A 12720-nucleotide genomic window follows, 5' to 3' on the forward strand; every position below is an offset into this window, starting at 1 on the left:
AAAACACACACACACACACGTGTCACGTGACTCCCCCATCTCACACAGTCACACACACAACCATACGGCACTCCCACATCACACACACTCCCCCATTACAAAGATGCCCCGTGTAGCCTTAACAGACTGTAGGGGCAAGTGCTGTTAGCGGGCACCTATAAAGGCCACGCACGTACTCACTCCATATCACACACGCACACAGTCTCCCATCACACACACCACACACACACACACTCCCCCCATCACACACACCACACACAGACCCACCCCACACACACACCACACACAATACCCCCCCACACCACACACACACACCACCCCCATCACACACACACCACACACCACACACACACCCCCCATCACACACACACCACACACACACCCACCCCACACACACAATACCCCCCCACACCACACACACACACCACCCCCATCACACACACACCACACACACACACACCACACACACACCCCCCATCACACACACACCACACACACACCCACCCCACACACACACACAATACCTCCCCACACCACACACACACCCCACCCCCATCACACACACACCACACACACCACACACACACACACACCACACACAATACCCCCCCACACCACACACACACCACACACACCCCCCACCCCACACACACGCCACACACAATACCCCCCCACACCACACACCACCCCCATCACACATACACCACACACACACTACACACACACCCACCCCACACACACCACACACACACTACCCCATCACACACACCACACATACCCCACCACACACACACACCACACACCCCACACACACCACCACACACACACACACCACCACACACACCACACACACCCCCCCCACACACACCACACACACACCACACAAACACATACCACACATCACACACACCCACCCCCCCACACACACACACCCACCACACACACCACACCCCCATCACACACACACCACCACACACACCACACCCTCATCACACCCCCCCCACACACTCACCCCACACACACCACCACACACACCACACCCCCCACACACACCCCCCCCACACACACACCCCCCCACCACACACACACCACACCCCCCCCACACACAGACCACACACACACCCCACACACTCACACCCCCACACACAACCACACACACACCCCACACACCACACACACCCCCCCCCCGACACACACCCCCACCCCCCACACACACCACACATACACACCACACACCCCCACACCCCACACACATACACACCACACACACATACACACACACCCCTCTCTCTCCCCTCCCCCACACCCCCCCACACACCCCATACACACACACACACCCCCACACATACACACACACACCCCCACACATACACACACACACACACCACACACACCCCCCACACACCACACCCCCCACACACACCCCCCACACACACCCCACACACACACCACATACACACACCACATACCCCCCCACACTACACACACACACACCACATACACACACCACACACACACACCCCCACACACACCACACACACACACCCCCACACACACACACACACCCCACACACACATACACCCCACACACACATACACACACCACACCCCCACACACCACACACCCCCACACACACATACACACACACCACACACATACACACACACCACACACACACCCCACACCCACCCCCCCAACACACACACACCACACACCCCCACACCCCCCCACACACACACACCACACACACACACCCCCCACACTACACACCACACACACACCAGACACACACACCACACACACACACAAACACCACACACACACCCCACACCCACCCCCCCAACACACACACACCACACACCCCCACACCCCCCACACACACACACCACACACACCACACACACACACCCCCCACACTACACCCCACACACACCCCCTCCCTCCCCTCCCCCACTGTGGCCATGATGCCGGAAGTGACCCGCGACTCGGCGCAGAGTTGCGGAATGGCGCTGGCGCGGCGGAGCGCGGCTCCTGCAGGCTCCTCGGTGGCGGCGAAAAGGAGGAGGCGATCGCTACTCCAGTGACACAGCCCCCATCCTCAACCACGAGCAGAAGAAGCAGCAGCAGCAGCCAGCCTTGCTCAGCCAGCACCCTGGGCGGTGTGGGGGTGAGGGCAGGAGGGAGGTTGGTGGGACGAGGGGTGAAAGAGCGGCGCTAAGGGGGCCGGAGCGCGGGTAGCCGGGGGTGGGGAGAAGGAGGGGACAGGGACCCCCCCTCCTTCCTCCTCCTCTTCTTCCTTCTCCTCTTCAAATCTCATCATCATCATCATCCTTCTCCTACTACCCCCACTAGCACCTCTTCATCGCCGAGGCTTTGCTTGTCCGTGCTGCGTTCGCGGTGTTCGAGGCGTCCATGGGGCGCCGTCACTTTGACGTTTGGCGCCTCAGCGTTGGCGACTGAGTGGGGATCGGTGGGGTGGGGGGGTGGGTCTTGTTGTTATTGTTTGTTGTTGTTGTTGTTGGTTGTTGTTGTTGATTCCACCCTCCACCAACAAAGCACCCGACGCGGCGCATGTTGATGTTTGTGGTTATTATTGATGCGTTGTTGTTGTTGTTGTTATCGGCGTAATCGTCATTAGCATCGTCGTCGTCGTCTTTTTTTCTTTTTCTTCTTGTTAAAGATGTTGGCTATTGTGAATTCCTTCCTGACCGCTACGTTGTAATCGGCAGTATCTTTAAACGAATTTTCGCTGTTTTGTGCTTGGGTAGATTTACCTTTTCTTCTTGATAATAATCATCATCATCAACAACAGCAGCATCAGTCGTCTTTATCGCTCCATTGCTTGTTCTCTTGTTGTTTGAAGAGCTTTCTTTTCTTGACACTAGCACCACCACCATCATCACCATCGTCACCTTACCACCGCCAACAACAATCGTTCCGCTGTTTTAATCGCCCCCCTTTTGTCCCCTTTGATGGTCCAACACCATCACCACCACCATCAACAACAACAACAACATTAGCGACATCACTAACAACCAACCAAACAACCATTATCACCACCACCACCACCTCGTCCAACGAAGAGCATGTACAAACACAAAAGGCTTGCAGTGGTGCAACCACACTCCCAACAACAATCAATCGACGAGTATCTGTCCAGCCACGGCCTCTATCGGAAGTTCATAGCCAAAGATGGGTCCTGTCTCTTCAGAGTCGTTGCAGAGCAGGTAAGAGATGCGATGTTTGTGTGTTTGTTTGTGTGTTTGTGTTGTGGGTTTTAAAGATGTCATAGCCGTCAACCCATACGATGTGGGGTTACTGCGTATTCTTGTTCAGGGAAATTGAGTTTGCAGGTCCATACGGCCTTACAGGCGTTTGAATGCGGGCACATTTTTTGTTTAATTTGTCTTTTTGTGTTGATCTCCTTGTGATGGGACTTTGTGGGATGAATGTTGAGATTATAAGGGGACACGGGGTGACCAGTAAGGTCTGACTTGGTCTGTGATAAGGTAGGGGGACACTGATAAGGAGTTGATAGGTATTAAATGTATGCCGTCGTGTTTGGTTAACTTGACATGCCGTATACGCTTGGTGTTGTGTCGTGTTGCTATTGTGTTGTGTTGCTATTGTGTTGGTAGTAGTGGTAGTGGTGTGTGTGCGTGGTGGTTGTGGGTGAGTTTTGGAAAATGAACGAGCACATGTTGAAGTTGTTTCGTGACATCTGTGAACATTACACGCCCACTTTCTGTGCCCCCCCCTCCATCATCATCATTTGTCTGGAAATGTTCATTGTTTTGAATACTCTACAACGCCCATTCACAATTTGACATGGCGTGAACATCATAATTACTGCTGCTGCTACTACTACACGTTTGTGTTGCGTGTGCTCGTTTGCAGTTCACAACAACAATGGTATTGTGACAGTAACATGCTTGGCTCTTTGTTGTTGTTGTTGTTGAATTACTCTTGTGGTGTCCTTTGTGTCCCCCGTCTTGTGGCGTGTAGGTGTTCCACACACAATCCCTCCATCTGGACGTAAGGAAAGCGTGCGTTGCCTTCCTGCGAAGGAATAAAGACAAGTTTGAAGCGGTGAGTTCTGTCTACTTGGCGTCTTACATCACCTCGTGTTCAATGAGCCCTCGGGCTCCCATTGCTGGCGGTGTTCATTGATAACTTGCTTGATGTATTTAGACGTTATAGATCTTGACAACCAGTGGCTTTAATCTTGTTTTATATACCGAGGGAGATTACGTTCATGGTTGTGATGGTGTTGCTGCTGGTAGCAATGGTGTGGGTGGAAGGTGATTGCAATGGTGTGATATTGTATGCAGACTTCAGTTTGACAACAGTGCATTTTATTGAAAGTTTTTTCATTGGACCATCAGCCAAAGCCATTGCACAGGAAGCGAAACATCAAAACAAGTTCTGTTACATTTGAAGTGAGAAGGCCAGAATTTTGGATCCTGGTTTTGAGGGTTCAACGGCATCCCTCCGCCGTTGATATAAAAATGAGTAACATTGCGTCATGTAAACATTGGCTGTCAATTTGGAAACAAATTTTTACCTTCGATGGGAATGTTGAATTGTCAGTAATTGACTCAAAGCCGCCAACACATAGATTTTCACCAGGACATTTATCAGCTGAGCAGGCACTTGCGTTTGTGCCGTATATACATCAAAGACATCCTATTGTAAATGACGTTATCATCTTAGCCAACTCTCGCAGTGTTTCCCCGACGACCTCGGCTTAGGATGTTAAGTTGTTTCGGTGTATTCATTTCGCCTGTGGACGCTTGCGCGAGGTCTTTCTTGGTTTTATATCTCATCCAGGCGGAATGAACGCGTCAAGAAATGTAAACTGACGCCGTTTATCATAAAAGTTACGACCCGTGGGTGTCTGTTAATCTCTTTCAACTACATCACGTTATTACCCAGTAGCCGTCACTGTTGCTACAGCATTTACAAAGCATACATGAAAAAGATATGTTATAGTTGAGGAATCGTTACAAATCAGTTGTTTTGATGCTCGTAAATTAACTGTAGTATATACACACAGTAAAACAATATATGACGTGTACAATTTTAAACAAATCAGCCAGAGTAAAGTTTATATTTTGTAAAGAATGCAGTGAACAATTTTGTTAAAGTTCTTTCTGGAATCATCAACTTTATTATGACTATAATACTTATACACAGTCTTTTCCCAAAGCGTACGTGAAACAGTTGGTAGAACTTTTTATCGCTTAAAAAGGGGTTTCGTCTGAAGCATTGTTTCTAAATTTGGCTACACAGTACCGTACATTGCCAGGTTATATCACAATTGGGGTTGCTCCTAAGAACTCTCTGCACATCACGAATATTAATAACAACTACCAGTGCAGCCATGGACATTTTTGGAACGACGGTGTATACCTGAGTAGTCCCGCAGGAGAAAATACGGTGGATTATTTGTAATATCCCATGACTGTGAGAGATGGCAATGTCTTGAATGGGGGCTTGTTGCAGCAGTGGATTGATCTTGCCGTTGATTATGACTGTGTGTACATATTCCACTGAGGTTTTTAATTGCGGAGATGCATTGTGTGATATTATGATCAACTATTGTTACAAATTGCCTGGTCCTGCCATCAATTGAACCAACCAATCAGTGTCAATGTTACCCAAGACTGAACAGTAGTAAAATACCGTGTGATTGGTTGGTTGTTGCCGGAAGGGTGGTTATTTGCTTTATTAAGGCCCGGTTGCCATGCCCATTTATAAGGTGGCTGTGGTCTTGCCTTAATGAAGCTGTAATTGGGGCTCTGTAACCAAGGCTTAGCAGTGGTGCTTTGGCGAGATCAATTACAATTGTATTTGTGTAATTCATAATGGTTTGCAATCACAATGTCATTGTTACTATCATTTCAGCTCTACAATGCTCCCGTAATTATAATTATAACTGGCCCCCAGGTATGGATGTCATAAGCTTGTCGTTCCTCAGCCACACTGGCCCTTTGACGCAACACAATTGACCCTGGGCTTCAGGGCTGACCTAGAAACCATTGTGAGGTTGTGGGGTCAACGTGACCCAGCGTTTACAGCCTGTGACATCACCACATCAACCGCTGACGCCATGTTGGATTTGAAACAACACTCACACAAATTACAAATGTATGGGTGTTTTAAAAATATAGCCCGAGTAATGAGCTGTAACCATTGAGGGTGACCAATGCGGAGATGGAGCGATTAGATCTCTTTGTGTGCTGGAGCGAGATGGATTGTTACATCGTTGTATACTGGTCGAGAGCTCGTGGTGGCATAGAGGGGCCTTCATCCAGCAGTGGGTAGATGATGATTTCAAATGCAATCCAATGTGCACTTGCAATTACTGAGCATTCTCCAAGGTCTTCACATCCATGTCGTCTGCCTCAGGGAGGTGTGACGATGTTGGTGTGGATGAGTGCTTGTTCAGTTCGTTGTTGAAATGGAACAGTTATTTGTGACCAACTTAATACGTGATGCAGGGACCCATACGTGACCAGGTTTAAAGCCAGTATATATTTAACTGAGCAACTTCTTTAAATGTTCTCATCAGAACGTTTGTGGATTTAATATTGTGGAGAGCACAGCGTGCGCGGGTTCAATAACATTTGCATTTTTTTTTTATTATAAATTATTTGATTATTTTCCGTATTATTTTGTTTGAATATTAAATAAAATACATCGGAGCTCTGCTAAGGTGCTTTTTGGCCTCTTCATAAAAGGGGGCCATTTCTTATTCATTTTTCAGGATATATTGTCCATCTTGGTCTGCCTCCAGTGTACGTAACCGACTTCGAGCTGAGTGAAACATTAGACCACTTTTTGAGGATCAGTGGCTTGTAGCTTTTGTTGGAGGAGGCTGGTTTTTTGGACCACTTTTGTGGTGGGGGAACAGATTGATTCTTAGTGGCATCACTTGAAGACTACTTGCCTGGACTGGATCAGCGATTGGCGTTCCCACATTTAATCTGGAATCTTACTGTCTGGCTGGCTAGTAAAAACCTGGAAATTACTTCTTTAGTGTAATGCTGAAAATGCAGTCTTTCACAAGTTTTGCAGCGTTGTGATGGATGCACTGTGTAGGGGCGGGGGGGGGGCAGTGGTAAAGTATTTGTGTACTGCACCACCACTTTTCTTCACTATATCTTTTACATGGCGACCTTAATGATTCCCGGCCACGGTTAACACCGCTGGCGAGTAATATCTGAACTTGCCCTGGGCCTCTCGTACTTTAACCACCTGCACTGACCACGGTGGCGCAGTATCGTCGAACAACCTCCGAAGACCAAAGGACAGAGGGAAGCCTCCAACCGAATTGGATTGCCAAAGGGCCGATAATGTATTATTATGATGATTAAGAAGGTGGTAGACATAGACTATTTTCATTTAACAAAATAAATAAGCACACAATGTCTCTTTCATATGTGTGTCTCTCCACTTGAAACATTTAAGTATTTCTCACGCAACCCATCGCCGCACAGCCTTTCTGGAAGTGCATAATTTCAGCGGCATTGACTCAGTACGCGCAAATTATGGACAGGTTTCGACATGTTAGTGGCTCATCAGCAGAATCGGGCTTGTTTGATTCCTGCCTTTTTTGTTTACTTCAAGTTTGTAAATATCGGTGAGTAGCATGTAGTGGTGTAAACATTCAACCTTACCTGGTGATTCGAGGAATATTTGCCATTCTGGCTCTAAAATCAATTCAAGAATGCATTACTTATTTATTTATCACTTAGTGGTTGCAGCGGTCATGTGAACCCATTACATATCTAAATATCGATTCTTACAACAGTGATTTGACACGCGTATCGTGAGTTGAATAACGGGCGTTAATCGATGCATCATTCTACCTCTTTAACTTACTGACCCGCCCATACTAGATGTCTGAAAAGAGCTTCATAGCTCATCAGCTTCCTCTAGTCGAAATAAAGATTCTGATACTTGTAGCCAGTAAAAACCAGTATTTGAAGGAAATTGCGACCCCCAAATGAAGACATGCCTTGTTCATACAAACTTTCACTCTGTTTTGGGCTACCCCAACATTGTCTTCGCTCACAATGAAACGATTTTACGATCTGCACAATAGATTTTGGATTTACATAGCGTCGAATTTTCAACCGAATCTCAAGACACTTCTACAGAAAAGGAGTGGGACATGGGCATCCTGGAGAAAGGGGCACAATTCACATTTACTTCCAAGTCTCGTGATGGAAATTACGGAGGTCAGACTGTTCTGTAATCGGACAAATGTGCTCCTGTTCTAAGTGACCTCAAACTGTACGAGTATTTTTTCTTCATCTTAATAACAGTTCAGGAAATACAGCCAAGGTTTTCTATTTGATGGTTGTGGTGCACGTTCATTTAAGGAGGTGTCGCTTACCTGTCTTAACGGCAGATCCATCGCTCATTACATATGTTTGCCCAAGGCCCCTGGACTAATTCAATGTTATGTTTTCACTTTTTCTGCACTCACTGGTGACCAGAAGGCACTTAATAATGCATCGTTTCACTGATTAAAACCAGGTCTTACTCTTGCGATACATGCATTGAATCATGAGCGTCAGAACCCATTATTAAGAGTTTACGCATATGATTGTTATACAGTTATCACACTTCAGATAGTGTATTGAACAAAACGGTACAATAGAGGCAGAAAAAAAGGAAAACAATACAAATGACACGGTAAAACACGATTACGAAAAAAACATTGATTCTGGCATTTAATCATGGCCTTATATCGGGGAAAACTCATCCAATTGGTGGAGGAGTTAATCATTGCGTGCCTAGTGACCAGGTTGAGACGGTCACATTTCTTGCACTCGCAAATCTCGTTCGGTCATGGTCGGCTGCCTGTACTGAAATCAACAATCTCGGATTTGCTGGCTCAGTGTTTCTGACTTTGTTGTTACGAGTCTCCCCAACTGTCCAGCCACCTCATTGCTCATTATTTTTTTCAAAGAAAATACTTACCCATGACCAAATCATCCAGAATGCACCCGATGTTGTCAGATCTCGGAAGCTAAGTAGGGTTAATTCTGGTTAGTGCTTGGATGGGCGACCGCTATGAACAAACAGGTTGTTACAAGGGCTACGAGGCTGCCCTCGTGGGCAGCAGGGGGCAGTGCAGAAAAATCCGTTGTTGTGCTGCACTTCTATGTTCCCCTCCTATACACTCCCCACTTTCACCAACCCGCACTGACCGGCATGGTGAGGGTACGGTCAAATAACTTGAACACGCAAAGCGGGGAGGCTGCCGTCATCCAGCAGTGGATTTCCAAAAGGGGTCTACTTGAACTATTACACTTAATCAGTTTGACCCCGATCCTAAGTGAACATTTATCTGGCACACGATGGCCAACTGTTGGTGTTTGAGGCTATCCGCCACTGTTCACATTGTTGCGTTATCGGAAGAGGGGCTTCAAAAGCTGGCAAAGTGTTTGGAGGCAATAGAGGAGTTTTCAAAATTGTCTCCAATTGTCCACGCTCTAATTTCTTCAGGAAGCTAAACATGGGGGCCTTTGTGGTGATGATACCAGTTAATTAAATGATTTGTAGTGTTACTCTCTGGTGTACGATACTCATGTACAAACATTCATTTGCCTATGCAACATTTAAAATAAGTTTGTTAACTCATAGCCTTTTTGTAAAGCTACTGCTGAATAAAGGTCATGAGGCTTGTTTCGCCATATTTCTCCCCACTGGTCAGTTCAGGCTAGTGAAGGAGGGACCCAAGACCGGTTCAGGTATCTCTTTCCACCAAGATTAGCCGTGGCCGGGAATTGAACTCAGGGGTTGGTCTGGTTCAAAGCTCATTCTGCTAACCACTGCACCCACCACTCCATCCGGCATACGGATTCAATACGCTTTGTATATCCATATATAATTTATAAAAATCCAATACAGACGTGAAGTGCGACGTTCATCCTGTAGTGGATAGTTCATGGCTTCTGATGATAATGAGAGATTTTAGATATTTGACAATTGTTCATTTTGGCAAGTTGAGTGTGATACCAATAACGGTTTGACCTTAATTAACATATTTGTTTGTTTTCCTTTCCGTGTTATTGTTGGAAAGAATGTGGTCCATACAGACTTGGTGTTCCTATCAGAAGTCACGTTTGCGTGCAAGCTCTTACGAGTGCCAGGTTTCTTCAGAGTGATTTAATTTGCATCCCCGTTACGTCGGGGAGGGGGGGTGCTGAAGGCTGAACCCCCTTGTGTGGCGATGCCCCCTTGTGTGGCGATGCCATTGTAGCGAAATGTTATCTGCCTCGTCCGGTATACAGGAGATCATGGGTTCGATCCCAACCCTGATGCATGTGTTTTTGGAGTTTGCATATTCTTCCCGTGGTCACGTGGATTTTTCTCTGGGTCCCCCGGTGTTTCTGTCTGCATTTAGAAACATTGGTTTCGAGTATTTGGCTGCTATACATTTCCACACGATAAGCCACTTCGTTGCACTATCATTTGTGGCCAGGTTGCTTTTGAAAAAGAGCTGTATAGCTCAGTGGGCCTTACCTGGCAAAATGAAAACATAGTTTAGTTTTTAAATAATTCTAGTTTCGTGTGAATTTTGAGAGGTTAACGTTTGTTTGAAAAAAAAATCCTAATCAATGTAATAACCGCATTCTTGCAAAACTTTCTGGGCTGCCTTTTAATAATAGAAAACAGATCCCCAAAGGGGGCTTCCGCTTGGCTAAATTCATTGTTGTGTAGAAACGTTAATACTCGAATGACTAGAACTTGTGAGAAGAAATTAAAATGCGATTAGCTCCAGTGGCAAGAGCACTGAACTCGGTTGCAAGTTCACATCTTCGCTGCGGGTTGACTTTGCCCGTAATACCTCCAGGGAGCAGAAAATAAGTAGCAATTTTTAAGGCATTTATCATGGTCGTCCTGTGGAGACACCAGTTGCTACCATAGGAATGTGGAATTTGCACCACTCTCTCAGGGCTGCCAAAGGAGATGAGCATCGCTGCACGCTTGCTCGACAATGTAGACACGTTGACCTGAACTTTCACTGCAGGTTATACATAGCGAAAAACTACAAATGGGTTCTACAGCTGCAAAACTGTCTTTTTTCCACAAATCAGTGTTTTACAAAGAAAGGTCATGTTTAATCAATAAACCAATTAGCCAATCAATCCGTCACTCGATCAATGACCTTTATTTGTAACCAGGACAGCGCACGGTGACACTCCGCCTCCCTCGGGTTTCTTCACTTTGGGGAGTTCAGCGAGTGCACAAAGTGCATGGGCCTAGGAACACTAACTGGCAGTTCTTCACATTTGCAGTGCAGCCGAGCTAGCTCAGCTGGAGGGGCTGAGTGTGTGGCTTTCCCTGCACTTGGCACCGTTCGTCAAGGCGGAGAAGTGTGCCGAGGGGCATTAGCGATCACCAGCAGCTGACTCCACGTCAGCTCGACGCAGCTGTTTGTTTAGTAGCAGAAACCGCGGCCCCCGCCAACGAATGAAATGCGCGGCACCGCCTTCAACACACAGGCCGAGCGAGAGCAGATATTAGCAACGACTGAAAAAATATATTGAGTTGGCCCGGGAGCTCGTGATGGCCGTGTCAGAATTAACGAGCCAATAGCAATAACAAAACTGTTATGAAACTGGGCTCTTATAATAAGAATAATGATATTCATTTACCACCGAGGCAAAAGAGCATTTTTTCGGTAGGGGGGGGGGATGTGCATTGGCTTCATGTGGAAAATAAGTGCAGAGTAGGCAGAGCAAAGCCCAATTGTATGAGGGTAACACTCAAGAGCTTCCCGTGTATGAATTCAAGAATCGTATTGCTGTACTGCCATCTCCTGGCCCCCGGCAGCCTGCGCTAGCAATAGCTGGTATCCACCGGCCCGTCGTCTTTCTTTCAAGCACTAACCAGGGAAGGTGTAACGATGGGTAAATTAATCGATCAATAATCAAATCCTACATGCTCGTTTTTTTCACTTCACATATGTTGTGTGCAAAGGGTTCATTCGACCTCCGCTAACCAGGCTCGACTCCGCTTAGTTTCCGAGGGTCGTCGGGGTTCAAGTGTCATTCATGTGGCGAGTTGATGGTTGCTGTCCGGTCACCCATGACCATAAACAAAAACGAAAAATTGTGTAATTTACTGAATTCATCCTAACCCAGTTATGACTTCCAGAACTGTGTAGATCGAATAATTGATGTGGGGAACCACTCTCTTTGGTGGTCGATGTGATGGGTCTGTTGTCTATGGTCGATAAACTTTAAGCCGTTCTATGATGGGAAATGAAGAGACCAGGATAGTCTCATTGCAAGTGACCTGTGTATCCTTTCCAGGGCCTCTTCCTGATGTGACGACTCATTGATTAAAATCAATGTTTACATTCGCGATACATGTATCGAATGGTGCGTGCAATAATTATTCTATTTACAAATAATTATTTGCTGATGTTGCAATTATGCTCATGTAGTCATGGGTGGAGTGGTTGGCGAACGCGGCCGTCTGAGTTTGATTTCTCTTAACGGCGAACATCCGTGGCGATGTGGCGTTTAAAGCGGCTTTGGGTCACCGGTTCACCAACGAGAATTGATGAGCAAATGGTGAAGTATGATCAAGCAAGCCCACATGACAGTACGTCATGGGTAGGCTTTCAATCTATCGGTGGATTGAAAACAGCTGAGAAATGAAGCCGTGCACATGCTAAAAATGAGACAAAA

The 12720-nt window shown here is 46.7% G+C and overlaps 1 protein-coding gene across 1 annotated transcript in view; it reads left to right on the top strand.

Moving 5' to 3' along the window:
• The first annotated feature begins 1965 nt into the window (after positions 1-1965).
• The window catches only part of LOC133343108 (proline-rich protein 12-like), an 80985-nt gene continuing 70230 nt past the window's right edge, over positions 1966-12720 (top strand). The window contains exons 1-2 of the mRNA XM_061552613.1: positions 1966-2046; positions 4007-4090. Of these exons, the coding sequence (XP_061408597.1) occupies positions 1966-2046; positions 4007-4090 (165 nt within the window). The remainder of the gene's footprint in view (positions 2047-4006; positions 4091-12720) is intronic.

This window comes from Lethenteron reissneri, chromosome 16 (assembly GCF_015708825.2).
Source record: "Lethenteron reissneri isolate LAM-NWPU_2019-01 chromosome 16, ASM1570882v1, whole genome shotgun sequence".
In the NCBI taxonomy this organism is placed as follows: Eukaryota; Metazoa; Chordata; class Hyperoartia; order Petromyzontiformes; family Petromyzontidae; genus Lethenteron; species Lethenteron reissneri.